The sequence below is a fragment of the Anguilla anguilla genome, chromosome 1 (assembly GCF_013347855.1).
Source record: "Anguilla anguilla isolate fAngAng1 chromosome 1, fAngAng1.pri, whole genome shotgun sequence".
Lineage (NCBI taxonomy): Eukaryota > Metazoa > Chordata > Actinopteri > Anguilliformes > Anguillidae > Anguilla > Anguilla anguilla.
Window position 1 is genome coordinate 81,069,844 of NC_049201.1, and position 27,702 is coordinate 81,097,545.

At 39.0% G+C, this 27,702-nt stretch overlaps 1 protein-coding gene and 1 long non-coding RNA gene across 5 annotated transcripts in view; both read left to right on the forward strand.

The window, feature by feature from the left end:
* Positions 1-1,674, forward strand: part of LOC118227319 — a 48,164-nt gene extending 46,490 nt beyond the window's left edge. The window contains exons 2-4 of the long non-coding RNA XR_004765243.1: positions 924-1,021; positions 1,126-1,188; positions 1,486-1,674. This is a non-coding gene — a long non-coding RNA (uncharacterized LOC118227319). The remainder of the gene's footprint in view (positions 1-923; positions 1,022-1,125; positions 1,189-1,485) is intronic.
* LOC118227101 overlaps positions 1-27,488 on the forward strand; it is a 93,767-nt gene extending 66,279 nt beyond the window's left edge. The window contains exons 1-9 of one of the 4 annotated variants that reach the window (XM_035417237.1): positions 14,426-14,968; positions 15,552-15,992; positions 23,918-23,972; positions 24,433-24,627; positions 25,313-25,345; positions 25,695-25,745; positions 26,271-26,330; positions 26,766-26,874; positions 27,343-27,488. In XM_035417237.1, the coding sequence (XP_035273128.1) occupies positions 15,915-15,992; positions 23,918-23,972; positions 24,433-24,627; positions 25,313-25,345; positions 25,695-25,745; positions 26,271-26,330; positions 26,766-26,874; positions 27,343-27,457 (696 nt within the window). In that variant the 5' untranslated portion in view covers positions 14,426-14,968; positions 15,552-15,914 and the 3' untranslated portion in view covers positions 27,458-27,488. Of the gene's footprint in view, positions 1-14,422; positions 14,969-15,551; positions 15,993-18,030; positions 18,226-23,917; positions 23,973-24,432; positions 24,628-25,312; positions 25,346-25,694; positions 25,746-26,270; positions 26,331-26,765; positions 26,875-27,342 lie in introns of those variants that run through there. The other 3 variants (XM_035417257.1, XM_035417247.1, XM_035417266.1) reach the window with 3 other exon arrangements.
* Positions 27,489-27,702: the final 214 nt, after the last annotated feature.

Here is a 27,702-nt window from a genome sequence, read left to right on the forward strand (position 1 = left end):
TATATGCAATCTCTCAGTATTTCATTGCAAATTTAAAAAGTGCTAATTTATTTTAGATTTTTTGTCAAAACAATTGGATTGTGGCACTTTATTTCTTCCAAAAGTATGCATATAAACTAATCTGCATTAGTATTGTAAATTGTACAAATGTCTTGCTTCATTTAAGCCATTTTTCAAGTCTCTGTGGTGTTCACATCTGGAGTTATAAGGCTTTAAATAGGGTACCCCCTAAATGGGCAAGGATTGGCAAGATTTGGCTTGTGCCTTAAGAGGCTAAATGCATTTCCTTCCCACAGCATGAACATTTCCTGGAATTGAATAATCAGGTCCCTGTTGGGTGTGTCCTGTTTTTCATACTGTTTTTCATCCTGTTTCTGTTCTGACAGGAAGAGGAGAGGTCTAACATGAAAAATATCTCCAAAAGACTCTTGTTGGACTCTTTCTAAAACCCTCGTGAAACGGGTTTTGAATGCCAGCTAGCTTTAAGATTAGATATTAAAATTCTTGGTTTTAGGTCAGAATGGTCTCACGGCACGCTTGTTATCCTGGCTAGCTAGCTAGCTAACTATTGAATTGTATTCAAAACAGCGGGTGGTTGGCAACCGTAAATAAAGCTAGCAACAGTAACTAGAAATGTCATTCAATGTTGCCATCAATTGTGAAATTGGACATTGAAAAGGGGAGGGGATGTAACAACAATTCAAAAGAGAAAGAATAATGTTGCTGTTTAAACTGCTTTAGAATGCTGGATTTTTTAGCGTATTGATTTTAGAACGGTTTAAAGGCCGAGGTGTCCCTTTACTGAGAAATAATGCCCACCCTTGGACCCATCAGAATCGAGTATTCAGCCAAGCCGTTGTACAAGATACAAATAAGTGCTCTGTTAAATGCACCTGTGTGAGACGCTTTGTTGTCTATTGTAGTCTCTAAACCAGTAGACCAGTAGACCAGTTTGCTGCTGGCGGTGAAGAAGAGGCAGTACCAAGTGCCAGCCATGAGCCCATAACTCCAGAGTGGGCAGGTAGGATTGCTCACTGTTAAAAACGATCAGAACACTTTTGTTTTGTAGGGAGGGGGGACTTGTGCTGAAAATTATAACAATTAAATTTTTAAAATTTGATTTAGTGTCAGAGGCAGTGCCAGGACCCAGTAATGTGCCCAGAAAGATCCCTGCTGTGGAAGGCACATGTAGAGCTGTTGTACCACAGTGTGTGAACAATCTAACATGACCAGATATATTAGTTCCAATATCACCACTATTTATACCCACATATTACTAGTGGTGACCTATTATGCTTTTATCATTAATAGTAGAATAGTAAACATACAAAGATCACAACTGAAAGGGAATAGGATGAAAAGAATATGAAATAAGACTGCATGTTTTGGCATGGAAAAAAAGTCTACATTTTTTCAGTCAAAACATGTTTCCATGTTAAATTAGCTGAAGCCTTACCGATTGCTTTTTATTGTGATTTAATGCAGGTAGAGATGAGCCTCATAGGCCTACTGAAGGAAGTGTAAAAGAGAGAGCAGAACCTGCTCAGGGACTGATCACTGAGGCAACAACAGCTCAGCAGCAGCCCCCTGAGCCACAAGCTAAGAAAAAACACATGAAGATGAGGCTGTTGATTGTTTTGATTACTTTGCTCACCCTCAGTCACAGGACATAGATATGTTCGATTCCCGGGTAAGGACACTGCCGTTGTACCCTTGAGCAAGGTACTTTACCTTCATTGCTTCAGTATATATCCAGCTGTATAAATGGATACAATGTAAAATGCTATGTAAAAAGTTGTGTAAGTCACTCTGGATAAGAGCGTCTGCTAAATGCCTCTAATGTAATGTAATGTAATCTGGAAAAGAGGATCTGAAAGCAGCTACAGTTCTTATCAGGGCAGACTGCAGCACCCAGGATCAGGAAGAATGGAGAGAACCAGAGGAGAGAGGAGAGAGCCAGCTGCTTCAGATCTGGAGCCATTTTCATCAAACCTTTTGGGAGAATCTTACTGGAGGAGAGACCTGCCTGCTTTAAATCCAGGGTTGTTTTCATCAAAGATTGAAGGTTTCTTTATCCGTATCCAGAAATAAATTTTTCCGGCGGGAGATGCAGCTTTCCACAGGTACAATGGACAACAGAGCAACACAATACAGCAATACAACAAAAGACATCACAAGACAAGGTAAGAAAATAGGTGTAAGTAATTTAAAAGCTAATAAAAACACATTATTGGGAGAAACCTACTAGAGGAGAGCCACCTGCTTCAAGCCTTTTTTATATAAAACGTTGCAGATATGTGCTTAAAAATATGGATCTGGGACTACACAAGAATATTCCAACAAGATAAAAATAAAAAACATTTAAAAAAAAAAAGACTGGCAACACTAAAGCTACAGGAAATCTGATGGAGAGAAGGAAAAATGAAATCAAAATGTCCATTTTACTTAAACAGAAGTATAATTATGCCAATCCTGAAATATATGAAAAGTGTGTTCCAGATGAAATAGAAATTCATATTTTTTGCACTTTTGCCAAGTTGGAAGCGAATGGGCTGGATTAACATATTACGTAAATGGTAAATGGACTGCATTTATATAGCGCTTTTATCCAAAGCGCTTTACAATTGATGCCTCTCATTCGCCAGAGCAGTTAGGGGTTAGGCGTCTTGCTCAACGACACTTCGACACGCCCAGGGCGGGCTTTGAACCGGCAACCCTCCGACTGCCAGATAATCGGTCTTACCACCTGAGCTATGTCGCCCCACGTATCACACAGGTTACGTATCACGCAGGTTACGTATCACGCAGGTTACGTATCACGCAGAGGGATAACGCATGCGCTCACAGAGGTTTGTGCAGAAGAAGTCAGTGCATAAGGACACTCAAGCTGAGCGGCGCTAGTAGCACTTATTATAAAGCTATTTGTGTAGTTATTGTTTCTTTTTTCACTTCCATATTTGAGTGAACAACAGCATCGTCATCCTCTATCGCAGTGTTTTTTTTAAACTGTGCATCGGGACCCAAGTGAGTGGTGAGTCCCGTAACGAGTCGGCAGTCAGCTAGGCTATGTTAGCCTGTGTGTCTGATGGGTCCCTACTACATATTTCTAATTCTGGTCCCAATATTACATTACATTACATTACATTCATTTAGCAGACGCTTTTATCCAAAGCGACGTACAAAAAGTGCATTTTCATGATCGTAGACAACTGCTGAACACGGGTTCAGTAAGGTACAATTACTTATTTTGTAAAGCTATTTCTAGCCGAGAACAAAGAACACTATCCTGGTCTAACATCTGCAAAGCCAAACTAGGCAGAAGAATAAGCTAGAGTATTAGGACAAATACAATTTACCAAGAAGTGCAGGGATGGGGCAACATGTAACAAGTGACAGGAAAAAGGGTTTTTTTTTTTTAATTTTTTTTTAAAATATATATACACAGCGTGGTGGTGGTTATTCTAGGTATAGTCTGAAGAGATGAGTCTTCAGGCCACGGCGAAAGATGGATAGTGAGGGGGAGGTTCGGAGAGGGACGGGGAGTTCGTTCCACCACTGGGGAGCTAGGGTGGAGAAGCTCTGTGATCCCTTTGGGCGGGTGGGAGGGGTTGCAAGACGCCCTGCTGCCGCAGAGCGGAGTGGTCGAGCAGGCACATAGAATTGAGTCATGTCCTGCAAGTAGATGGGGGCTGTCCTGTTGGCGGCAGTGTAGGCAAGGGTCAGGGCTTTGAATCGGATCCTGGCAGCGACCGGTAGCCAGTGAAGTGATCGCAGCAGAGGAGTGAAGTGGGAGAATTTGGGGAGGTTGTAGATGAGTCGGGCAGCGGCATTCTGAATCATCTGTAGTGGCTGTATGGCACAAGCTGGCAGGTTTGCAAGGAGAGAGTTGCAGTAATCAAGGCGAGAGGTCACCGTAGCCTGGACGAGCAGCTGGGTGGAGTGCGTCGTCAGGTATGGTCGAATCCTCCTGATGTTGTATAGGAGGAATCTGCAGGACCGTGATGTTGCCTTGATGTGCTCCTTGAGGTCCAGCTGGTCATCCAGGACCACCCCCAGGCTCTTTGCAGAGTGAGAGGCAGTCACTGTGGTGCCATCAACCGTGATTGAGAGTTCACGAAGCAAGGAGGTCTTGTACGGGAAGAAGTATTTATAATTTGGATCCCAGTATTAGAGAAGTATTTTTAATTTGGATCCCGATATTTAAAAGCTTAAGTTGGTATTTCATGTTACGTACGTGGAAAGAATCAGAGATCTGACCGGGAGGCTGATATGCTAATTGCTTTGTCTCCTATGGTTAGGTCGCAACTTTTTGTTTATACAGTTATTGATAAGATTCTGTCCATGGCACTTCATGATTACACCAGACTATGTATTCATTGTGTGCGATAAGATAGCTTGAGCTTTTACATGTAATATAAAAACACACATTTACAGAACTTATACTTAATTGTAAGATGAACAAAAGAAAATTAATGCCACAACACATGACTGTGCTGAAAGACAGCTTTGTACTTTCACAAGATTAATTAAGCGTAAATTTTCTCTTGCAGAAGAGGAAGATGCTGAATTTTTGCCTTCTTTTGCTGATTTGTTCTCAACACATGGGTAAGGTTTGATTTTTTTGCATTCAGAGTGACTAGAATTATATTGAAACCATGTATAAACAAATATTTACTTCAACATTGAATCCTTTCTCAGATTCAATGTAAATGAGGCTTGATGTTTGACTAGACGAGACCAGGTGGTCCAGCAGTATGTCTCCTCCAAAGTAAAAATGAATCTTAATCCTATGCTGTTGATTCAGTTATTTCCATTTACACCATAACATGATATAATTGTGTTATACAGTCATCACTAAAATGAGCAAGAAAGGTTGTATAAAATAATACAGGCTACATGTGAGCTACATTTAATGCTCAAAAACATGAGAAAGAAAATATTTCATTCAAATAAGATGGCTGAGAGAACATTTTTGTAACAATAATTTGTGTGTGTGTGTGTACACATTTTTCCTCTATTTCAGAAGCAACACCTGAGATCTGTAAAAAGCAATTGCCGTGCTCTGCTCCTGAATGTTTTGAAATAATGGGATCACCAGAACCAGCTTGCACCTCCACCAGTTGCACAGATCTCTGCAGATTTAATGGAAGTTGCATTGAGTATAAATGCGACGCAGCTTTAACCTGCCGATGCGAAGGAAGTCCAGTTAAATTGGCAGGTAAGATATCAATCTGATACCAGCCTTACTTCCATTCTGTTGGGCTTAGAGGCTGTATCATTTCTGTTCTTTTTACTGGAACTCCTCTGTTAAGGGATGCTGGTAATGAAAACATTTCTTACTGGTCTTTATTGTTCTTTCATTTTGGTTTGGATTCTATTAACATTTGTCCTTAACTTTGTGGAACAATTTAAAAGCAAGTTTATTTTTATTTATTTATTTTTTGGCCAATTCAGCAATCAAAAGAAACTTCCCAATCTGAGTCTATGAAGAAAAGGTATACATTCTTGCATTTAATTGGCAGTCATTGGCCATTAAGAACAATTATTGATTGAATCCCAGCCTTTGTTTTTTCTCTTACAATGACCAAAATTAGCTTTATATACAGCCCATATTCCCCATTGAAATAGCACATATTCCCAATTTACCCAAAATAATATCCTGTTTTTTGTCGTTTTTCCCAGACTTAACCGAATGCCCTGTAAAAGATGAAGAGAGTAAGTGAAGATATTCAATCATCAAAATGATACACACATCACACATGATACACACAGATCCCTTATTTCATTTCTGTGCTCAATTTTTGGTCAATCACACATTACCTTTGCTTTTTAAAGGTGAAGTTTAAGTATAGAACAATCACATGACCAGGAAAACAGTGTTAAAAAAATAAAATAAAGCAATATTTAATTACATAGACTAATGCAACTGCAACTCCCGATGTGAGACACTTAAAGGATAGAGACCATCAGAGCTACTACCTTCCCTGGTCTCAGTGAGGAGGTAGATTTCCCCTTTTTTGTAAATGGTAGTCTTTTGTTAATCAGCACTATTAATTTGTCCCCTGTGATTGAGTGAATAAATGTTTTTTTTTTTTCTTTTCTTTTTTTTGTCCAAAGTGTGTTTTGTGGTATCTAACTGAACTGTCCTTGGTTCAGGTTCCTCAGGGTGGATTGTTCCCGTTGTTGTTGCTGCTGCTGTTGTTGGAACTGTTCTTGCTGCTCTTGGTGTTGGTGCCATTGCATACTGTGTCTGGAAGGCCTGTCGAAAGCAAGGGTAAGCAATTCCATTCCTGCAGGGCTGGTATCTATACAGGTTTTCATTATCATCAGTTACACTAGCCAAATATATTGACTTCTGATTTGGGGGTGTTGGGAGGGGGGGGGGGGTGTGAATGCGAATTGTGTTTTCAATCTTTACCCTGTATATGCTTAATTAGAGGCTTTTCATGTTTAGATGTGTTACTGTATTTATCCTCTTAAACCCAAGGGTAAACCGAAGTACATTTACTGAAGTACTGTACTTAAGTACATTTTTTGACTATTTGTACTTTACTTGAGTATTTATTTTTTTTAGAAACTTATGACTTTTACTCCACTACATTTGAAAGATAAATATTGTACTTTTGACTCCACTACATTTCTATGAAGGTTGTTGTTACTCGTTACTTTTAAGCATAGCTTTGAAGTCAGAAGTTGATTCTTTTTCTTCTTTTTTCTAAAATGCGATTGGCCACACGCTGTGTTCCTCAAAAAAAAAAAAAAACAATAACAGTAGCTGACATCTACTACGCTGTCAGTCAAGTTCAAAGTGCTTGCTTGTTGCACCAGTGATTGAACAGTTCAATTTGAACTTGGCAGCGGTAATGATGGCGACGGCAGAAGATAAAGACAATTCTTCGCCACCTTGGCCATATCTCAAGTCCATGTTTGAGATTTGTGAAATTCAAAAAGATTCATATTGTTTTAAATGTTTGCTCTGCTTACCACACACAGACCACATCGCTGCATTCAAACACTCGCTGTCCAACCTGAAAAAGCACGTCGAGCAGGGGTTAAATTGGGGGTGTACACGTCCACCCACCTTTGGTAAATAAATAAATAATATTGACTGGCAGTTTTACAAATAACTATGACAATCCAGTCCATCTTTCGTATGCTCCAGTCTATGTGCTCCCTCTAGCCAGTTACTCGCTCAACCAATCAAAAATCCGAAGAAAAAAAAACTCAGGCTGAACAGTTGTTTATATAGACAGGCACAGAAAGAAAATATCGTTGATTGTCTTGATTGTTTGGAAGCGGACGCGGTAGGTAATTTCATTAACGTGTAATTTCATCTATGCAACATTTTAAAGAGATGAATAAACAGCCCCCATGAACGCCGGCTATTATTAACGGCAACTTTGATTGCTTGAGCAAAATCAGCAGATTGCTGGTCAGCAGCTAAGCTAGGATTGAATATTTCCCACATACCGTTTTATTCAGTGGTAACTGGTGAGCTGAAAATTGGAGGGGCGCAAAACTTTCCTTTAAACTAATCATTGATCGTAACCTGTTTTCATTAGTAATTTTTCCTTTATTATCAAGCGTGCCAATGAATGGACTAATCATGGCAAGTAGCCTAACATAGCGTCTTCATAGCGTGTTAGGGGGATTAAATCATAAATTCAATTTATCTGTTAAAAATCAATTTTAATCACCAAGTAGTCTACACTTAACAAGCAAGACACACCAGTCATCTACCGTGTTAGCTTTCAGAATAACCAGCAAAAACAAAACCTGCACTTCAATTTTGTTTACAATCTACGAATTGCAGATATTTGCCATGAATTCGAGTGCGGAGAAAGAAGTGTATGTATCCACAAATAATGTTGATTAAAAATGTGCACAATTTCGTACTGCAAATGAAAATAAATGTAGGCTATAAGGCCTAGGCAGAAAATACTTGTTAAAAATGCCTATTTGGAGAGAGCTGGCTATATATGATAGTATTGGTATTGAGTAGCCTATTTTGTGGATTAATTGCATTGATACTCAAGGAGATGATTCTGCCTCTGCTTAGTGATTAAAACTGATTTTAATCACTAAATCGCATTTATCATTTAATCTCCCTAACACAATGTGAAGAAGCTGTGTGAACCCTTTTCAATTGCTTAGTCAGATCGTTTGCATGCTTGTTAATCACTGAAAATTAATTAAAACAGTTTGAGATCAATGATTAGTTTAAAGGAAAGTTTTGTGCATCACCAATTTCCAGCTCATCAGTTGCCCCTGGTTATATTTAGTTTCAATTCGACAGTTTAAGAAAGATGGATAAAGGAGGAAGAAAGGGAGGACAAAAGAGGAGGATGACCGATTTGATTTTCATGGGTAAAAAAATTCTCAGCATTAACGACACTCAATATACTTGAAATATTTTATGTAAAAGCTTCCATCGATAGTATAGGCCTACATTCTTTTTCAAACATTGTTTTCCTTAATTACAATTATGTGCACAACACATTAAAGATACAACTATTTTGAGCTGAGACATTCATTGGTTGGTACCTTTTTTCACCCACCTCCCACCGAATCTCAGGGTCCACCCACCTCTCAAATCCCATTCTAACCCCTGATGTCGAGGTATGTAAACGTTAGCTAACGGTAGCCCGTTTGCTAATTATGAAGTTGTCTGATCTTTGGTCAGATGACATTTTATGGAATTTGAGCGAAGGGTCATCCAACTGTTTCACATTTCAGGCAATGCTATCTATCATGTGTTGCTATCTAATAACAGTAAAAATGCATCTGTAAATGAGCTTCTGTGAATGCATCGTAGAAACAATACAACAGTGCGTTGGCATTGTGCTTATTGTGCTGTATTGCAATCAATTACATTGAAAACGTAGCAATTTTATTCACTGATAAAATAAAAAACTGTTGAATCAATAGGCCCCTAATTAGGTCCTTAATTTGTTGTTCAGGCCCAGCGACGCAGAGCAGGAAGAGAGAGACCCACGGAGACAGCCCCTGGCAGAGGACCAAAACGAAATGGAGCTGGAAGACATGATGTAAAAGATTTGTAAGCATGACCTCAGACAAAATTAAGAATTTAACCGAGTCTTTAAAAAAACGAATAAAAATAAATTTAAAAAAACTAAAAAAAAAAAAAGAAATATGAGATTATTGCTGACTATTTTATCACTTCTAGCTAAGTTTTCTTTTTTAAATGTTTCACCTGTTTGTCACTTGGCAAAAATATTTCACAAAAGGACATAAAATCTGAATTTGTTGTAGATGGGGGTGAGGGACTGTATTTAATATTGGCTTGGTAGGACGAGATGCTTCTGTTTACCTCAGGGGTGTCAATCAGAGCAAAAGAGGCGGGAACGTGAACTAGGGTTAAGGCAATTTACTGAGGATTGGTTGAGAGGTGCAGGCAGGGGAATGGTTTGAAATTAGTGATGAATGGACTGGGCCAGACTGAGACAATATTCTGGTCTGGCATTTAATATCTTGACTGGACCACTTGCAATGTAAAAAAAGAAGAAAAAAAAATAGGTAAAACAGGTCTGAGTTTGTTGCAACAAATCTATAGCTATAGCTAATATAGGTAGTTTATCATATAGCCAATATAGGTAGGTAGTCTAGCCAGCCTGAAAGCTTGCTAGCCAACATTAGCGATATAAAACAGACTTGCAGCTAATGGCCAGATAATGAAGTAGCTATCTAACAGGTTAATACTAAAATGTTCTGCTAGTAGTTAACTAGATAACTTTACTAACTAATAGGGTGTACAATCATAAAAACATTGAATCATCATAATCATTGCATATTAGGTATTGAAAACATATCCAAGAAACCCTACCCGAAGGTTATTGCAGTTTTTCTTGCACTAAAAATTCTGAGATTAAGACAGTCAACAGAGAGTTGGGGTCAAAAGTGGTAAATTCAGGCAGGGGGAATGCCTCTAAAAAACACAGTAGTGGCTTGCATATTGCTATACTGAGTACAATATGAATTTCTTTGCAAAAAAAGAGTGCCAAACTGCTTAATCAAATATGTTTACCTATCATACTCATATGAAAGCAAGCCATTGTATTTCCATGCACTTTAGCTACCTTGCCTTTTTAACTTGCTTCTCTTTTGCAGGTCAAATTCATGGGTGGCAATCATATCAAGAAGACAGCACATCATTCTGTCACGGGTTGTCGAGGGAATGGACCCAAATGCAGAGTAAAGAAAACCCCAAGAACTCCAAAACGGAGGGCACCATGAACAATCAGGCCACAGAGAGGGAAGGGGAAAAGAGACAACCAAGAACCAATAATTGAACAATTGAAACCAATAATACAATTACACAGGGTACAAGCAGGACACAAAACAGAAGTGCCGCCATCTGGCGGCCCAACAAGGAAAGACAGACAAAACACAGAACCATGACACATTCATTCAAACAAATTTAAAAGCTACATTCTTTTATGTGTCCTGGGATGAATCACGTTTCTACTTGTTTCCGTTGAATATTAAGAAATGTTCAGGTTAAACAATATGGGGCACCAAAAGCAACATGGAATACAATTTTTTCTTTTTTTACCAACATTTTACCAACATATCCCTTTATCTTCACATTTAAGGAATAAAAACACAGTTTGTGTGTTTTAAAAACTCCTTTGTTGTTTTAGGAGTATGTTTATGACCATATGGTTTTGCTGCAGATTAAGCAGGACGGAGTGTAGCACAGTGGGTAAGGAACTGGGCTCGTATCTGAAAGGTTGCAGGTTCGATTCCCGGGTAAGGACACTGCCGTTGTACCCTTGAGCAAGGTACTTAACCGAAATTGCTTCAGTATATATCCAGCTGTATGAATGGATACAATGTAAAATGCTATGTAAAAGTTGTGTAAGTCGCTCTGGATAAGAGCTTCTGCTAAATGCCTGTAATGTAATGTAATGTAAGCACCGTCCAATATGTTTGGAGACATTTGGACAAACATGAGCAGATAAGATGCTTCTGTACATTTCAAAATGTATTCTGCTGTGCAGCCAGCCATGACATCATCAATGAAGACAAGTGAGCCAGTACCTCTGGTGCCAATACATGCCCAAACCATAATGCCCTCATCACAATGTGTCACAGATGGTGGGGGGCTATGGATCTTGGACGGTTCATTTTAGCCTCCAAACTTTGCTCTTGCCATCACCCTGATAGAAGTGTAACCTGGCCATCCTATTTTTGCAGCTAACGAGTGCCTTGCATCTTAAAGTGTAGCCGTTGTAGTTCTTGTTTGCGAAGTCTTTTGTGGACAGTAGTCACTGATATATTCATGCCTGCTTTCAAAAGACTGCTCCTGATCTGTGGGACAGGTGTTTGAGAGTTGAGAATGCTTCAGCCAAATGTAGAACTCGCCAGTGCGCACTTTTTATCTTAATGATGTTCCAAACAGTTAATTTTGGTAAGGTCTGACGTATGTTTCTGACACTATGTCTTTCTCTCACATTTCCCAGCCTTATAATGGCTCCCTAGACTTTCATTGGCACAATTCTGGTCCTCATGTTCACAAAGGCCAATAACAAAGGCAATAAAAAGCCAAGAATCAAGACTAGATAGAAAAAGCTTTCTTATACCAGTGCACAGTAAGCAATTGAATAGAAAACTTGACAAATCAGAAACACCTGTGAAGCCATTTGGCCGAAACATTATTGTGCCCTGAAATGGGGGTACTATGTATAAAAATTGATGGTCACATGACGGTCAGGCGCAATGACTTATGGTTCATATTAGAGCAACGAACAAGTCTATTTCTACATCCAGTTTAGTTGGAGAGCTGCGCAAAAGATTTAAACATTAGTTTTAACTAACATCAGATTAGATTTCAAGAAAAATTCCAAAACTTCAAAGCAATATTTTTTACATTATCGATATCTCTCACTAAATAAAAATTGGACATATTATAGAAAGTTGTGGAGGTTTCATCTGCCAGCGTAAGTTATATCCGCCATTGTAATAATAAACATTAAAGAAAATCCCACCGTTTGCTGGTAGGTGTCAGTTTGTTTCTCTCCAGTGTCAGGGTTGGTGTAGCACAGGTAGAGATAGTGTGCCTTCATGCTTGTGTTTCTGTGCAACACACTTTTAATCCCGTAGGTACCATCGCCTCCCACGGTGATGTTAGTCTCCGTGCCTTCTGTCACATTCCGATGCTCCTCATTGGTCCAGAACACGGACGGCTTGGGAAACCAGCCTGATGACTCGAAGGACAGAAATGTGGCCTCCGCTGAGATGAACCCCTGTTTTGAGGGCCTTGCTGGAGAGGATTTAAGAACAGAGCAAAAACACTAGCCTGGTCTAAGTGTTGTTTAATAGTAGAGCAAGATGATTTAGCATTACGTTAGCATCACGATTCTCCGGAGTGATGTACAATCGTGCATTAGCCGCCAGTCATTAAGCATTTAGATTTTAAATTAGTTCATTTTTATCCATTTTACTGACTAGGAAGCACTGCAACTTACCGGCCACAGATAGGCTGACTGAGCCTTCAGCATGAGGACTGTGACCTTCACTCCACACCTCACAGACACGGAGTCCTGCGTCTTGCAGGGTGAGATTCTGCAGCCTCAGAGTAGTGCCCCCCAGTGTAAGATTGTAATATAGGTCGGTGCGGTTGCTGTAGTCAGGGTCCTCTTTCTGTTTCTGTCTCTGGCTGTTTTCAAAGGCGTAAATAATTCTGCGATGACCACTTTCATTTCTCCACCAGTTCAGACAGATGCTCTCTGGTGCCACCATGTGCTCAAAAAAGAAGTTACAGGGAAAGACTGTCTCTTGCTGGTAAGGGCCAGTCACTTGTGGTTTGGGAGTAACAACACGAGGCTCTGCATTAAGAAAGTTAAAAATTAAATTAAAATAAGTTGTCACAAATCCTACCCAAGCAAGAAGATAGTTTTCTTGGTTTGGGCCATGTCCCTTAGTTCCAGTGAAGGCAAGCTTAATGCTATAGCATACGGTAACATTCTAGATGTGCTTTCTGTTTCAACAGGACAATGCCCCCGGTCACAAAGCAAGGTCCATGTGGAAATGGTTTTGTCGAGAACGGTGTGGAAAAACTTTACTGGCCTACACACAGCCCATCCAACACCTTGGGGATCAATTGGAAAGCCAGCTGCGAAGCCAGGCCTAACCGTGCAATCAGTGCCCATCCTCACTAATGCTCTTCTGGGTGAATGGAAGCAAATCCCTGCAGCAATGCTCCAACATTCAGTATAAAGCCTTCCCAGAAGAGGTTGTTATAGCAGCAAGGGGTGGACCAACTCCATTTTAATCCCCATAATTTTGAATGAGATGTTGGATGTCCTGGTGTTCACATACATTTGGTCATGTAGTGTATATACACAGGAGTAAATAATATTAGTTGCATCTGTCAGGGTTAGCAGGGTTGATGAACCGCCTTTATGGCTGCCTCCTGGCATGCTGACAGAAGCTAGGAAGCTAGTTTTAACTATCAAGTAACATTAGCAAATGAGCATGTCATTATTTTGATCCAGCAATTAAACATTTGCTTAACTTTTGATTCATTACTCAGCTGGTGATTGCAACATTAGCCACTTAGTACCAGTCCCAATTCTAGACTGCTCTGATTTGGGGGGCAACTTTTTTTTTTCTTTCAGTGCAAAGTGTGTGCCATACAGTTTACTGTTTTCATCCTTTATGTGTGTGTTATAGTGTGTTATAGTCTATACAATGTAGTCTGTGAGTATTGGGACAGTGACAAAACTTGTATTGTTTTTACTGTACTTCAGCACGCTGGATTTGAAATGGAGCAATTAAAGTGCAGACTGTCAGCTTTAATCAGGCTGTGTAGAAATTACAGCCTTTTTGATATGTAACCCCCCCCATTTTAAGGGACCATAAATAATTGGACTGTGAGGGGGGCAGTGTGGTTGTGGTGCCGGCCGGCAGTCACAGCTGTGGGCAGTTACGTGATTAGTGCTAACCTTTACATGTGCTGCCTGCAGTGAGCCTGGGGGACCTGACATGCACACAGGAAGTACAGGAGCCACAACAACAGCAACAGCAACAGCAACGACGGCAACGAACGGCAACAGTGACAGTGTTGTGGCTTGCTGACACGCAATGAACGTGTGCGTCGTGCCCGTCCGTGCCTGTGTGGTTCTGTGGCCTTGTTACATGGACAAATTTAAATAATCTTCAATATCAATCAATCAATCAATCAATCAATTTTATTTGTATAGCGCTTTTAACAAAGGAGCTTTGTCACAAAGCAGCTTTACAGAGAACCGGCCCCCAAACAGTAAGCCTAGGGCAACAGTGGCAAGGAAAAACTTCCTGACTGATAGCAGGAAGAAACCTTGAGCAGAACCGGACTCAGAGGGGGAACCCATCTGCCGTGGGCTGGCACCGGTTTGTTATGGAAATGGCTTACATGAAAACAATAGAATATAATCTTTTTTAAAAAAACATTGTCGTATTAAGTGCTTGGTTTGCATACTTCAGGTTCCTGAAGTATGCAAACCACAGACCACAGATGCTCTGCAAGGTCTGTACTGCAGCGTCTTCAGTTCCTGTTTGTTTCAGGGGCTTTCTGTCTTCATTCGTGTTTAAGCTAGTGAAAATCAGTTGGATTTATGTCAGCTAATTGACTTGGCCAGCTAAGAACATTCAGCTTTGTCCGGGAAGTAAATGGGTGGACGCCGTTAAATTTCAAAATGGCTCAGCAGGTTCTGAATTTCCATTCAGTTCAAAAGGTGTGCATCCTGCACAATGTTGCCTTGAGTAGCTAAACAAGTTGGAAACTTTATTTGATCCAAGCTGGCTAGCTAGCCAACTAGAAACATTAACATTATTTTATCGATTATTTTATTGTTATTGAGATCAGAAATTCAGAGATGAGGTCAGAAGAATAGAGGTGGTGTGATGAAGTGTGGTGAGAAGACATTAAAACTTGTTACTTCAGAAAGACCAAGTGCACCACTTGGTAAGTATTTCAGTAAATTTCAGCTTTTCAAAGAAAAGGAGGGTGTTACACTGCTCATGGTGGTTTTATGCCTTGTGGGTAGTGTAGTTCACAGCGCTTTATTGCAGAGGGGGAACAGGTTTTAATGTTCTATGTAATTGTGATGTATTGGTAGAGGGGTAAGCATATTTTTTGTTGAAAGTGTGTTTGTGTATTTTCATGTTTTATAGGCGGGATAGCAAATTACACTTTTTATGATTTCTGTTTTGTTCATTGATTTTAATGATAACAATGGTACGGACTGAGGATGGTTAACTTAATTCAGGCCTCCATTTGTATTAGTTCAAGTTGGGAAAGCTTGTGATTGAGTGAAGACCCTATGCAATCATACCAAAGGAAACATTTGGGAAGTGATTGCCTGGTTTCTTTATTTTGATTATTTAGTTTTGTCATTATTTTGTTTATTGTTTTTTTTCTGCTCTTCAATAAAATAATTTTCACTGTTCACCCTATTTCTGTTGTCAGCCTCCTGCTTGACTGCTTGCCATCCCCATACAGACACTTTGATTCATGATGACTGGCTGTTGTTGTGTCCTTCATACAGAATGCCCACTATATTCAGGGAAGGTACTGGGACACAGGAGATTGATCTGGAAAAGACGATCTGAAAGCAGCCTCTGTTCTTATCAGGGGAGACTGCAGCACCCAGGATCAGGAAGAATGGAGAGAACCAGAGAATGAGAGAGCCAGCTACTTCAGATCTGGAGCCATTTTCATAAAACATTTTGGGCAATATTTACAAGAGGACAGACCTGCCTGCTTCAAATCTGGAGCCGTTTTCATCAAACCTTTTGGGAGACATGTACAAGAGGAGAAACCCACCTGCTTTAAATCCAGGGTTCTTTTCATCAAAGGTTCAAGGTTTCTTCATTCATATCCATGGATAAATGTATTTTTCAGGCAGGAGATGCAGCATTCCACAGGTACAGAGGACATCAGAGCAACACAATACAGCAATACAACACAAAAGACATCACAAGACAAGGTAAGAAAATAGGTGTAAATCGTTTAAAAAATAATACAAACACATTATTGGGAGAAACTTACCAGAGGAGAAAGCCACCTGCTTCAAGCCTATTGTAATTTTCACATGAAACTTTGCACATACATTATGTACTTAAAATAAAAAACATGGATCTGGACTACACAAGGAGAGATAATAACACCCAACCAAAATATATGAAAAAAAAAACATTTGTTATTTAAAAAGGACATACATACAATACTAATGCTACAGGAAATCTAATGAAGAGAAGGAAAGATTAACTGTGGTCTAAATCTACAGAAATTTTCCAATTAAACAGTAAAAGTATAATTATTATGCCAGTCCTCACACATAGCCTATATAAAAATGAGTTTTTTAAAAGATACAGAGAAACTCTCATTTTACTCAGTATTATGTACCTAATATATACAGCTATTGTACTTTTCGAAAAGTTGGAAGTAAATCGGCTGGATTCACAGTTTCCGTAACGATGTAGAATGGTGAAACACTTGCTGAGAGGAAGCGGACACGTACTCACAAGTGTAGGTGAGTTGTAGTTATTACAAAGTTGTATGTGTTGTTATTGTTTCTTTTTTCACTTTCATAAGTGAGCTGGCAACAGCATCCACATCCTCTGTTGCAGGATTTTTTAAACTATGCATCAGGACCTGAAGTGGGTGGCAGAAGGGTTTGTGATGCATCTCGGTATGAGTCAGGAGACGATGCTAGCATGTGTGTTTGATGGGTCCCTCAAACTACCATGTATCCTTAATGTGGGTCCCAATATTAATGACATATTTCTAATTTGGGTCCCAATATTAAAGAGGGATTTTAATTTGGATCCAATATAAAAAGCTTAAGTTGGTATTTCATGTTCTGTATGTGGAAAGAATCGGAGGCCAACTCCATGAAGCAAATATGCTAATTGCTTTGTCTACTTTGAGTAGGCCTCTATTGTTTGTTTATGCCATTATTAATAAGATTCTTTCCATGGCAATTCATTTTTTTATGTAATTCCCTTTTCACTTCCATATGTGAGTGAACAACATTATCAACATCCTCTATTTCAGTGTATTTTAAACTACGCATCAGAACTAAGAATAGCTGGCTTTTGAGGATGGTGCCGGAATGAGTCAGCAGTCTGCTAAGCTATTGTAGCGTATGTGTTTGATGGGTCCCTAAAACTACTACATATTTCTAATCTTGGTTCCTAGATTGTAAGTTCATGTGATTCTTTACGGTCATCACTAAATATTTTTATTAGAAACTCTAAATAAAGAACCCAAACTTTTTTTGTGTGTCCACTTATAAGTATTTTGATTACACCAGGCTATGTATACATTGTGTGTGATAAGACAGCTTTTACATGTAATATAAATAAGAACAAACATATTTTAAAAACTTAAATTTAATTGTAAAATGAACAAACAAAATGAATGCCACAACATATGACTGTGCTGAGAGACAGCTTTGTGCCTTCACAAGACTAATTAAGTGTAAATTGTTTCTTGCAGAACAGGAAAATGCTGGTTTGGTGCTGGTTTCTCATTTTTTTTCATCTCATCGGTAATGTTTGATTTTTATCTTTAAGCACAATTCAGAGTGACTAGAATTATATGGATACCACATATGCACATTTGTCTGTTTCAGTCAGAAGAAATATTCACTTAAATATTCAATTAATTATAGGATTCAGACTAATAGAGAGTTGATGTTTGACTACACAAGATCAGGTGGCCCAGCAGTATGTCTCCCCCAAAGTAAAAATGAATCTTACGCCTATGCTATTGATTCTATTATTTCCATTTACACCATAACATCTGATATAATTGTATTATACAGTCACCTCTAAAATGGCGGGCACCCTTGATAAAAAAAAAGGAACAAGAAAGGCTGTGTAAAATAATACAGGTTGCATGTGAGCTGCATTTTATGCACAAAATCTTTCATTGAAATAAAATGGCTGAGAAAACATCTTTGTAACAATAATGTGTGTGTGTGTGTGTGTGTGTGTGTGTACATATTTGCTCTATTTCAGGAGCAACACCTGAGATCTGTAAAAAGCAATCGCCTTGCGATGCTCCTGAATGTTTTGAAATAATGGCGTCACCAGAACCAGCTTGCACCTCCACCAATTACACAGATCTCTGCAGAATTGACAGAAGCTGCATTGAGTATAATTGTGATGCAGATTTAAGCTGCAAATGTAACGGTCGTCCATTTGAACTGGCAGGTGAGATATCAATCTGATGCCAGCCATGCTTTCCCATTCTGTTGGGCTTAGAGGCTGTATCATTTCTGTACTTTTTACTGGAACTACTCTGTTAAGCGATGCTGGTAATGAAAACATTTCTTACTGGTCTTTATTGTTCTTTCGTTTTGGTTCGGATTCTATTAACATTTGTCCTTGACTTTGTGGAACAATTTAAAGCAAGTTTATTATTTTTTTTATTTATTGTTTGGCTAGTCATTTACTTGGCAGTCATTGGCCATTAAGAACAACTTCTGATTGAATTCCAGCCTTTGTTTTTTTTTTTTTTTCTCTTACAATGGCCAAAATTAGTTTCATATACAGCCCATATTCCCCATTGAAATGGCACATATTCCCAATATACCCAATATAATATCGCGTTTTTTTCTCTTTTTTCCCAGACTTACCCAAATGCCCTGTAAAAAATGAAGAGAGTAAGTGAAGATATTATACGATCACCAAAATGATACACAGATCCACTGCACACATCCACACAATAGCATAAAATAATATGCAACACTTTTCCTATTATACTAATTCAAGGCAAAATATTTCAACAATTCATTTCTGTTTTATGTATAAAATAAATTATTTTCCTCATGCTGCATTTGAAACAAAAAACATTCTACAACTGGCACATTCCTTCACAACATATGAACAAAAGTTTAATTCATAACGTGGAACTGAAATGATGAAACACCTAGACCCACCAGGTCTATTTTGCCCTACAGTTGAAATGCCAAAGAACTTAATTGATTATAACTGTTGCAGGCATTTCCATGGAAAATGAGGTCCACGCTGAGGAAACCAAGGGCTATGAAGGTAATACATTCACATCTATACTTTACAAAGGGTGAACAATATTAAAAAGATGTGTGATTTGTTCTCACAACCTTTGTTCTGTATCAAAACTGCGGTGGGTATGCCAGTACGGAGGACTGGTACAAGAACCAGACAGTGCTTGTTAATTTTTCATAAACAGTGCTTAAATAAACAACAATCTTGACATTTTTCTGTAAACAGACAAATTTAATAGATTTACTTTTTTATTGCAGACTACGGGGGGTAGGGGGCAGTGGGAATTGTGCAGAAATCTGGTGCCAGAGTGATGCACTGGTTGCCTGCTTTGGAATATCAGGTGATGAACATTTAGTCAAGGGGAAGAGTCATGTGCAACGGAGCAAAGCAGTTGCTCTTATGCAGAGCAGCATACAGCAACCAAAAGTGCAGATCTTTTTGCTGGGAAAGGTCAACAGTATGTATGCCCACAATGTCTCTGCCACTGTATTCAACTGAAGTCCCCTGTGATTGAGTGCATAAATGTTTTTTTTGTTTTTTGTCCAAAGTGTGTTTTGTGGTATCTGACTGAAATGCCCTTGGTTCAGATTCCAGCATGACCCCACTGCAGATTGCTTTTGCTGTTGTTGGAGCTGTTCTTGCTGCCCTTCTTGTTTTTGGTGCCATTACATACTACATCTTGAAGGCCTGTCGGAAGCAGGGGTAAGCAATTCCATTCCTGCAGGGCTGCTATCTATACAGGTTTTCATTATCACCAGTTACACTGGCCAAATGTATTCACTTGTGATTTGGGGGGGGGGGGGGGGTTGAGGGGCATGGATGTGAATGGTGTTTACATCATCTGATCCAGTGGTTCTCATCCTTTGTCCTGGGGACCCCATGTGTATGCTGGTTTATGTTCCAACCACAAGTGCAATCCCAGAATTTTATCTTGTTCCTTTTTCTGAATTTATTTTCGTGTTTAGAGGGATTACTGTGTTTATCCTCTTAAACCACATCATATCTCAAATAGCTATGCATGCGATGTACCATGTTCACATTGTGCTTATTGTCCTGTATTGCAATCAGTTACATAAAAAGAAGTAGCGGTTTTCTTCACTGATCAAATTAAAAACTATTGAGTCAATAGGCTCCTAATTAGGTCCTTAATTCGTTGATCAGGCACAGGGAGCCACAGCTGGGAGGGACAGACCCACAGAGACAGCCCCAGGCACAGGACCAAAACGAAATGGAGCTGGAAGACAGGAATGATGCCTCAGTAGAGCCCTCCCCTCGGTCCGTGGAGACACAGGGCCAGGATGCCAGTGATGGGGCTGCAGGCCGAGGGGCTGAGGATGGGGATGGGGAGGGGGGTGAGGATGAGGATGGGGGTGAGGATGGGGATGGGGGTGGAGAGGCGGGTGAGAAAGGGGGTGAGGATGGGGATGAGAATGGGGATGGGGATGGGGATGGGGGTACAGAGGGGGATGAGAAGGGGGGTGAGGATGGGGGTGAGAAGGGGGGTGAGGATGAGGATGGGGATTAGGATGGGAGTGGGGATGTCTTATTTTGTGTATAAATGTTAGAAAGTGGGGTTTGTTGTTTAATTTTTTGTTTAATAAATCACTCAAAACCAACAACCTTGGAGACCGTGGATGATTGCTGGAATGTGCGTCAAAGCACCTACTCCGGCACCTGTAGCGTATGGAAGAAAATAAAGTTCAAGAAGGTTTTAAGAACTCATCAAATTTAACAGATTTTAATTCTTTAACTGTAAATATTTGACTTTCAACTGTGAAAATTTTTTTAATTTTTATTTATTCGCATTGAATTTTATAGTTTTGAATTCACATCTCAAAAAGTTAACCTCCCAACATTCCAATCTAAAAAAAACTAATGTTCCATTTTTCCAATTCTGTTTGAAAGAGACCAATTCATAAAAATTAAATTCATAAAAATTCAGTTTTAAAACACGTACGGAACATCTGGGTACCTCAGGAAAAGAGGTAGAACGTGCTGTTTTAGTCCCACAGCAACAAAGTGAACAAAAAAATCCTGAGATTACTATCACTGTAATATGAATGAGAGACGACCCTTGAGCTGAACCTGTAGAAACAAATAAATAAAACAGATCAACAACATTCATTTTCCAACCATCAGCATCACTGAACCAGCACTCCTGTATAACTGCACATGCAGTATATCAACAAAGCTGATTCTTACAGACATTCTCACCTGAGCTCTTTGCTGCTATGTGGTAGATGTCAGTTTGTTTCTCTCCAGTGCCGGGGTTGGTGTAGCACAGGTGGAGACTGCGTGACTTCCAGCCCGATGCTGGCTCAAGGAGAGTGCCGATGCTGCACAGTTCATCCTCTCCCTCGGTGATGTTAGCCTGACTGCGCTCAGTCACAGTCAAATCATTCTCATTGGTCCAGAAGGCGGACGGCTGGGGGAACCATCCAGAGGACTTGAAGTGCAGACGTTTTCCTTCCAGGGACATACTGCCTAATTTAGAAGGCTTTGCTGGTGAGGATTAAGAACCAGAGAAAAATACAAGTCACATCCAAGCTGTATAAAGCAACAATGTCAGATTACTGGAAATACAGTCCATTAATTTCTTGCATTAGTTCATTTAGTATTTGTCAATTAATAAATTCGTTTTTCATATCTGGGCAGCTGCACCACTGCTCTTGAACAGTGTTTGAGGTAATCACACTGCGCAATATACTGTCCTAAACGGGGTATTATACATAGTTTTAGTTGACAACTAAAATGATGAAACACCAGTGAATGGATCATGACCGTAAACAGGACCATGTCTGTTGGTAGTGAAACAGCTGACCAGGATCATATGGAAAAGAATAAACATATTAACCCAGCAATGAATTGGACCGGTTGGTGTTGTTTGAAATAAGAGTAAACATATAGGCTGGGTGTGTCGTGTTTTTTCTGGTAAACTTTCATTTGCATTTCGATGCTTGGTGGTGCAGTCAGACAATTTGACTACAGACTACAGCACCCAGGATCAGGAAGAATGGAGAGAACCAGAGGAGAGAGGAGAGAGCCACCTGCTTTAGACCTGGAGCCATTTTTATTTAATATTTTGGGATGTATTTACAAGAAAAGAGATCCACCTGCTTCAGATATGGAGCCATTTTCATTCAATATTTTGGGATGCATTTACAAGAAAAGAGATCCACCTGCTTTAGATCTGGGGCCATTTTCATCAAACCTTTTGGGAGAATCTTACCGGAGGAGAGACCTGCCTGCTTTAAATCCAGGGTTGTTTTCATCAAAGATTGAAGGTTTCTTTATCCGTATCCAGAAATAAATGTATTTTTCCGGCGGGAGATGCAGCTTTCCACAGGTACAATGAACAAAAGAGCAACACAAATACAGCAATACAACACAAAAGACATCACAAGACAAGGTAAGAAAATAGGTGTAAGTAATTTAAAAGCTAATAAAAACACATTATTGGGAGAAACTTACTAGAGGAGAAAGCCACCTGTTTCAAGCCTTTTTCACATAAAACGTTGCAGATATGTGCTTAAAAGACATGGATCTGGGACTACACAAGAATATTCCGACAAGACCAAACCAACAAAATATAAAAATAAAAAAACATTTATTAAAAAAAAAGACATACAGACAACACTAATTCTACAGGAAATCTAATGGAGAAAAGGAAAAATGAATTTTGATCAAATGAAATCAAAATGTCCCACTTAAACAGTAAAAGTATCATTATTATGCCAGTCCTCAAATATATATGAAATGTGTTTCCAGATGAAACAGAGAAATTCATATTTTTTGCACTTTTGCCATGTTGGAACTGAATGGGCTGGATTCACAGATTATGTATCACACGGAAGGATAACGCATCTGCACACAGAGGTCTGTGCGGAAGAAGGTCCGGGCATAAGGACACGTGAACGTGAGCGGCGCTAGTTCCACTTATTATAAAGCTATTTGTTTAGTTATTTCTTTTTTCACTTTCATATTTGAGTGAACAACAGCATCGTCATCCTCTATTGCAGTGTTTTTTTAAACTACGCATCGGGACCCAAGTGAGTGGTGAGTCCCGTAACGAGTCGGCAGTCAGCTAGGCTATGTTAGCCTGTGTGTCTGATGGGTCCCTTAAACTACTACATATTTCTAATTCTGGTCCCAATATTAGAGAAGTATTTATAATTTGGGTCCCAGTATTAGAGAAGTATTTTTTATTTGGATCCCAATATTTAAAAGCTTAAGTTGGTATTTCATGTTCCGTACGTGGAAAGAATCAGAGATCTGACCGGGAGGCTAATATGCTAATTGCTTTGTCTCCTACGGTTAGGCCGCAACTTTTTGTTTATACAGTTATTGATAAGATTCTGTCCATGGCACTTTATTTTTTAATGTAATTCCTTTTTCACTTCCATATTTGAGTGAACAACAGCATCATCATCCTCTGTTGCAGTGTTTTTTACGCATCGGAACTGAAATTAGCTGGCATTGGAGGATGGTGCCAGAAGGAGCCAACAGTCTGATAGGCTATTGTAGCATATGTGTTTGATGGGTCCCTAAAACTACTACGTATTTCTAATTTTGGTTCCTAGATTGTACGTTCATGTAATTCTTTATGATCATAGCTAAATGTTTTATTAGCAACTCCAAATAAAGAACCAAACTTTTTTGTGTCCAGTTTCAAGTATTTTGATTACACCAGGCTATGTATTCATTGTGTGCGATAAGATAGCTTGAGCTTTTACATGTAATATAAAAACACACATTTACAGAACTTATACTTAATTGTAAGATGAACAAAAGAAAATTAATGCCACAACATATGACTGTGCTGAAAGACAGCTTTGTACTTTCACAAGATTAATAAAGCGTAAATTTTCTCTTGCAGAAGAGGAAGATGCTGATTTTTTGCCTTCTCTTGCTGATTTTTTCTCAACACATGGGTAAGGTTTGATTTTTTCGCATTCAGAGTGACTAGAATTATATTGAAACCATGTATAAACATTTGTCTACTTCAGTCAAATTAAATATTTACTTCAACATTGAATCCTTTCTCAGATTCAATGTAAATGAGGCTTGATGTTTGACTAGACGAGACCAGGTGGTCCAGCAGTATGTCTCCCCCAAAGTAAAAATGAATCTTAATCCTATGCTGTTGATTCAGTTATTTCCATTTACACCATAACATCTGATATAATTGTGTTATACAGTCATCACTAAAATGAACAAGAAAGGTTGTATAAAATAATACAGGCTACATGTGAGCTACATATAATGCTCAAAAACATGAGAAAGAAAATCTTTCATTCAAATAAGATGGCTGAGAGAACTTTTTTGTAACAATAATTTGTGTGTGTGTGTGTGTGTGTGTGTGTGTGTACACATATTTTTCCTCTATTTCAGGAGCAACACCTGAGATCTGTAAAAAGGAATGGCCGTGCGCTGATCCTGTATGTTTTGAAATAATGAGGTCATCAGAACCAGCTTGCACCTCCACCAATCAAACACATCTCTGCAGAATTGACAGCAGCTGCATTGAGTATAATTGTGATGCAGATTTAAGCTGCAAATGTAACGGATGTCCAATTGATCTGGCAGGTGAGATATCAATCTGATACCAGCCATGCTTTTCCATTCTGCTGGGCTTAAAGGCTATATCATTTCTGTTCTTTTTACTGGAACTCCTCTGTTAAGGGATGCTGGTAATCAGACGTTTGTAACCCGGCTTCAAAGAGTAAAAAGACTGACCATGTATTTGCTCCACCAACATGCACTAAACCAGCTGATTACAATAATTAGTTATCCTATCATGCTGAAGAGTTATGCTAATTAGAATCGGCTGGTTTAGTGCATGGTGCTGGAGAAAATACATGGTCAGTCTTTTTACTCTTTGAAGCCGGGTTACCCACCTCTGCTGGTAATGAAAACATTTCTTACTGGTCTTTATTGTTCTTTCATTTTGGTTTGGATTCCATTAACATTTGTCCTTAACTTTGTGGAACAATTTAAAAGCACGCTTATTTTTATTTATTTATTGTTTGGCCAATTCAGCAATCAAAAGAAACTTCCCAATATGAGTTTATGAAGAAAAGGTATAAATTCTTGCATTTAATTGGCAGTCATTGGCCATTAAGAACATCTGCTGATTGAACCCCAGCCTTTGTTTTTTTTTTTCTCTTACAATGGCCAATATTAGCTTCATATACAGCCCATATTCCCCATTGAAATGGCGCATATTCCCAATTTACCCAATATAATATCCTGTTTTTGTTTTTTTTCCCAGACTTAACCAAATGCCCTGTAAAAGATGAAGAGAGTAAGTGAAGATATTATACGATCACCAAAATGATACACAGATCCACTGCACGCATCCACACAATAGCATAAAATAATATGCAACACTTTTCCTATTATGATAATTCAAGGCAAAATGTTTCAACACTTCATTTCTGTTTTATGTATAAAATAAATTACCACAGAGTCATTTTCCTAATGCTGCTTTTAAAACAAAAAACATTCTACAACTGGCACATTCCTTCAGCAACATACGAACAAAAGTTTAATTCATAACGTGGAACTGAAAAGATGAAACACCTAGACCCACCAGGTCTATTTTGCCCTACAGTTGAAATGCCGAAGAACTTAACTGATTATAACTGTTGCAGGCATTTCCATGGAAAATGAGGTCCATCCTGAGGAAACCAAGCCCTATGAAGGTAATACATTCACATCTATACTTTACAAAAGGTGAACAATATTCAAAAAAATGAGTGATTTGTTCTCACAATCTTTGTTCTGTATCAAAACTGCGGTGGGTATGCCAGTACGGAGGACTGGTACAAGAAGTGCTTGGTAATTTTTCATAAACAGTGCTTAAATAAACAACAATCTTGACATTTTTCTCCTGTTATAACTGTAAACAGATGAATTTAATAGATTTGCTTTTTTATCGCAGACTACGGGGGGTAGGGGGCAGTGGGAATTGTGCAGAAATCTGGTGCCAGAGTGATGCACTGGTTGCCTGGTTTAGAATATCAGGTGATGAACATTTAGTCAAGGGGAAGAGTCATGTGCAACAGAGCAAAGCAGTTGCTCTTATGCAGAGCAGCATACAGTAACCAAAAGTGCAGATCTTTTTCTTGGGAAAGGTCAACTGTATGTATGCACACAATGTCTTTGCCACTGTACTCAACTGAAGTGAGACACTATCAATGGACTGCAGCAGATTCAATGTTTCACAGGTGACCTATCCACACCTGAAGTGCCAGAGAGGAACAACACCAACAGGACCGAGTCATCTGGTAAACCTTTGGGTTTTTTGTGATTTTTTTGCATCAAGTCACCTGTTTGGTTTCTACCAGACAATAAATGCAAAAAAATTCCCTTGTTTCATTTCTGTGTTCAATTTTGGGATAAGTATTAATGACACATTATCTTTGTCTGTTAAAGATGAAATTTAAGTATAGCACAATCACATGACCAGGCTTACAGTGTAAAAAAACAATAAAATAAGCAACTGCAGCTCCCAATGCGGGAAAAATAGAGACCATCAGAGCTACTACCTTCCCTGGTCTCAGTGAGGAGGTAGATTTTCCCCTTTTTTGTAAATGGTAGCTTTTTTGTTAAACAGCGCTATTAATTTGTCCCCTGTGATTGAGTGAATAAATGTTTTTTTTTTTTTTTTTTTTTGTCCAAAGTGTGTTTTGTGGTATCTGACTGAAATGCCCTTGGTTCAGGTTCCAGCATGACCCCACTGCAGATTGCTGCTGCTGTTGTTGTTCCTGCTGTTGGTGTTGGTGCGGGTGCCATTGCATACTGCGTCTGGATGGCCCGTCGAATGCAGGGGTAAGCAATTCCATTTCTGCAGGGCTTGTATCTATACAGGTTTTCACTATCACCAGTTACACTAGCCAAATATATTGACTTGTGTTTTGGCGGGGTTGGGGGGGTTGGGGGGGGAGCGGATGTGTGGATGCGAATGGTGTTTACATCATCTAACCCCATGGTTCTCAATCTTTATCCTGTATATGCTTGTTTATGTTCCAACCTCAAATGCAATTACAGAATTTTATCCTGTTCATTTATAATTCTTAATTAGGGGCTTTTCAGGTTTAGATGGATTACTGTATTTATCCTGTTAAACCACATCATATCTCAAATAGCTATGCATGCCGTGTCCCATGTTCACATTGTGCTTATTGTGCTGTATTGCGAGCAGTTACATGAAAAGAAGTAGCGGTTTTCTTCACTGATCAAATTAAAAACTCTGTTGAATCAATAGGCTCCTAATTAGGTCCTTAATTCGTTGTTCAGGCACAGGGACGCAGAGCAGGAAGAGAGAGACCCACAGGGAGAGCCCCTGGCACAGGACCAAAATATAATGGAGCTGCAAGACATGAATGGAGATGGGGAGGGGGAAGTGGTATAAGATTTTTGTTTAATAAATCATGTAAAATTGACAGCCTTGGACTCCGTGGATGATTTCTGTAATGTACATCAAAACACCTACTCCCACACCTGTAGTGTATGGAAGAAAATAACGTTACAAAAGAACACATCAAATGTAACAGATTTATCAGTATATATATATATATATATATATATCAGTCAATTTATCAATCAATGTTTGACTTTTTCAACAATGAACTAAATATTTCATTTAATTTATTTGCC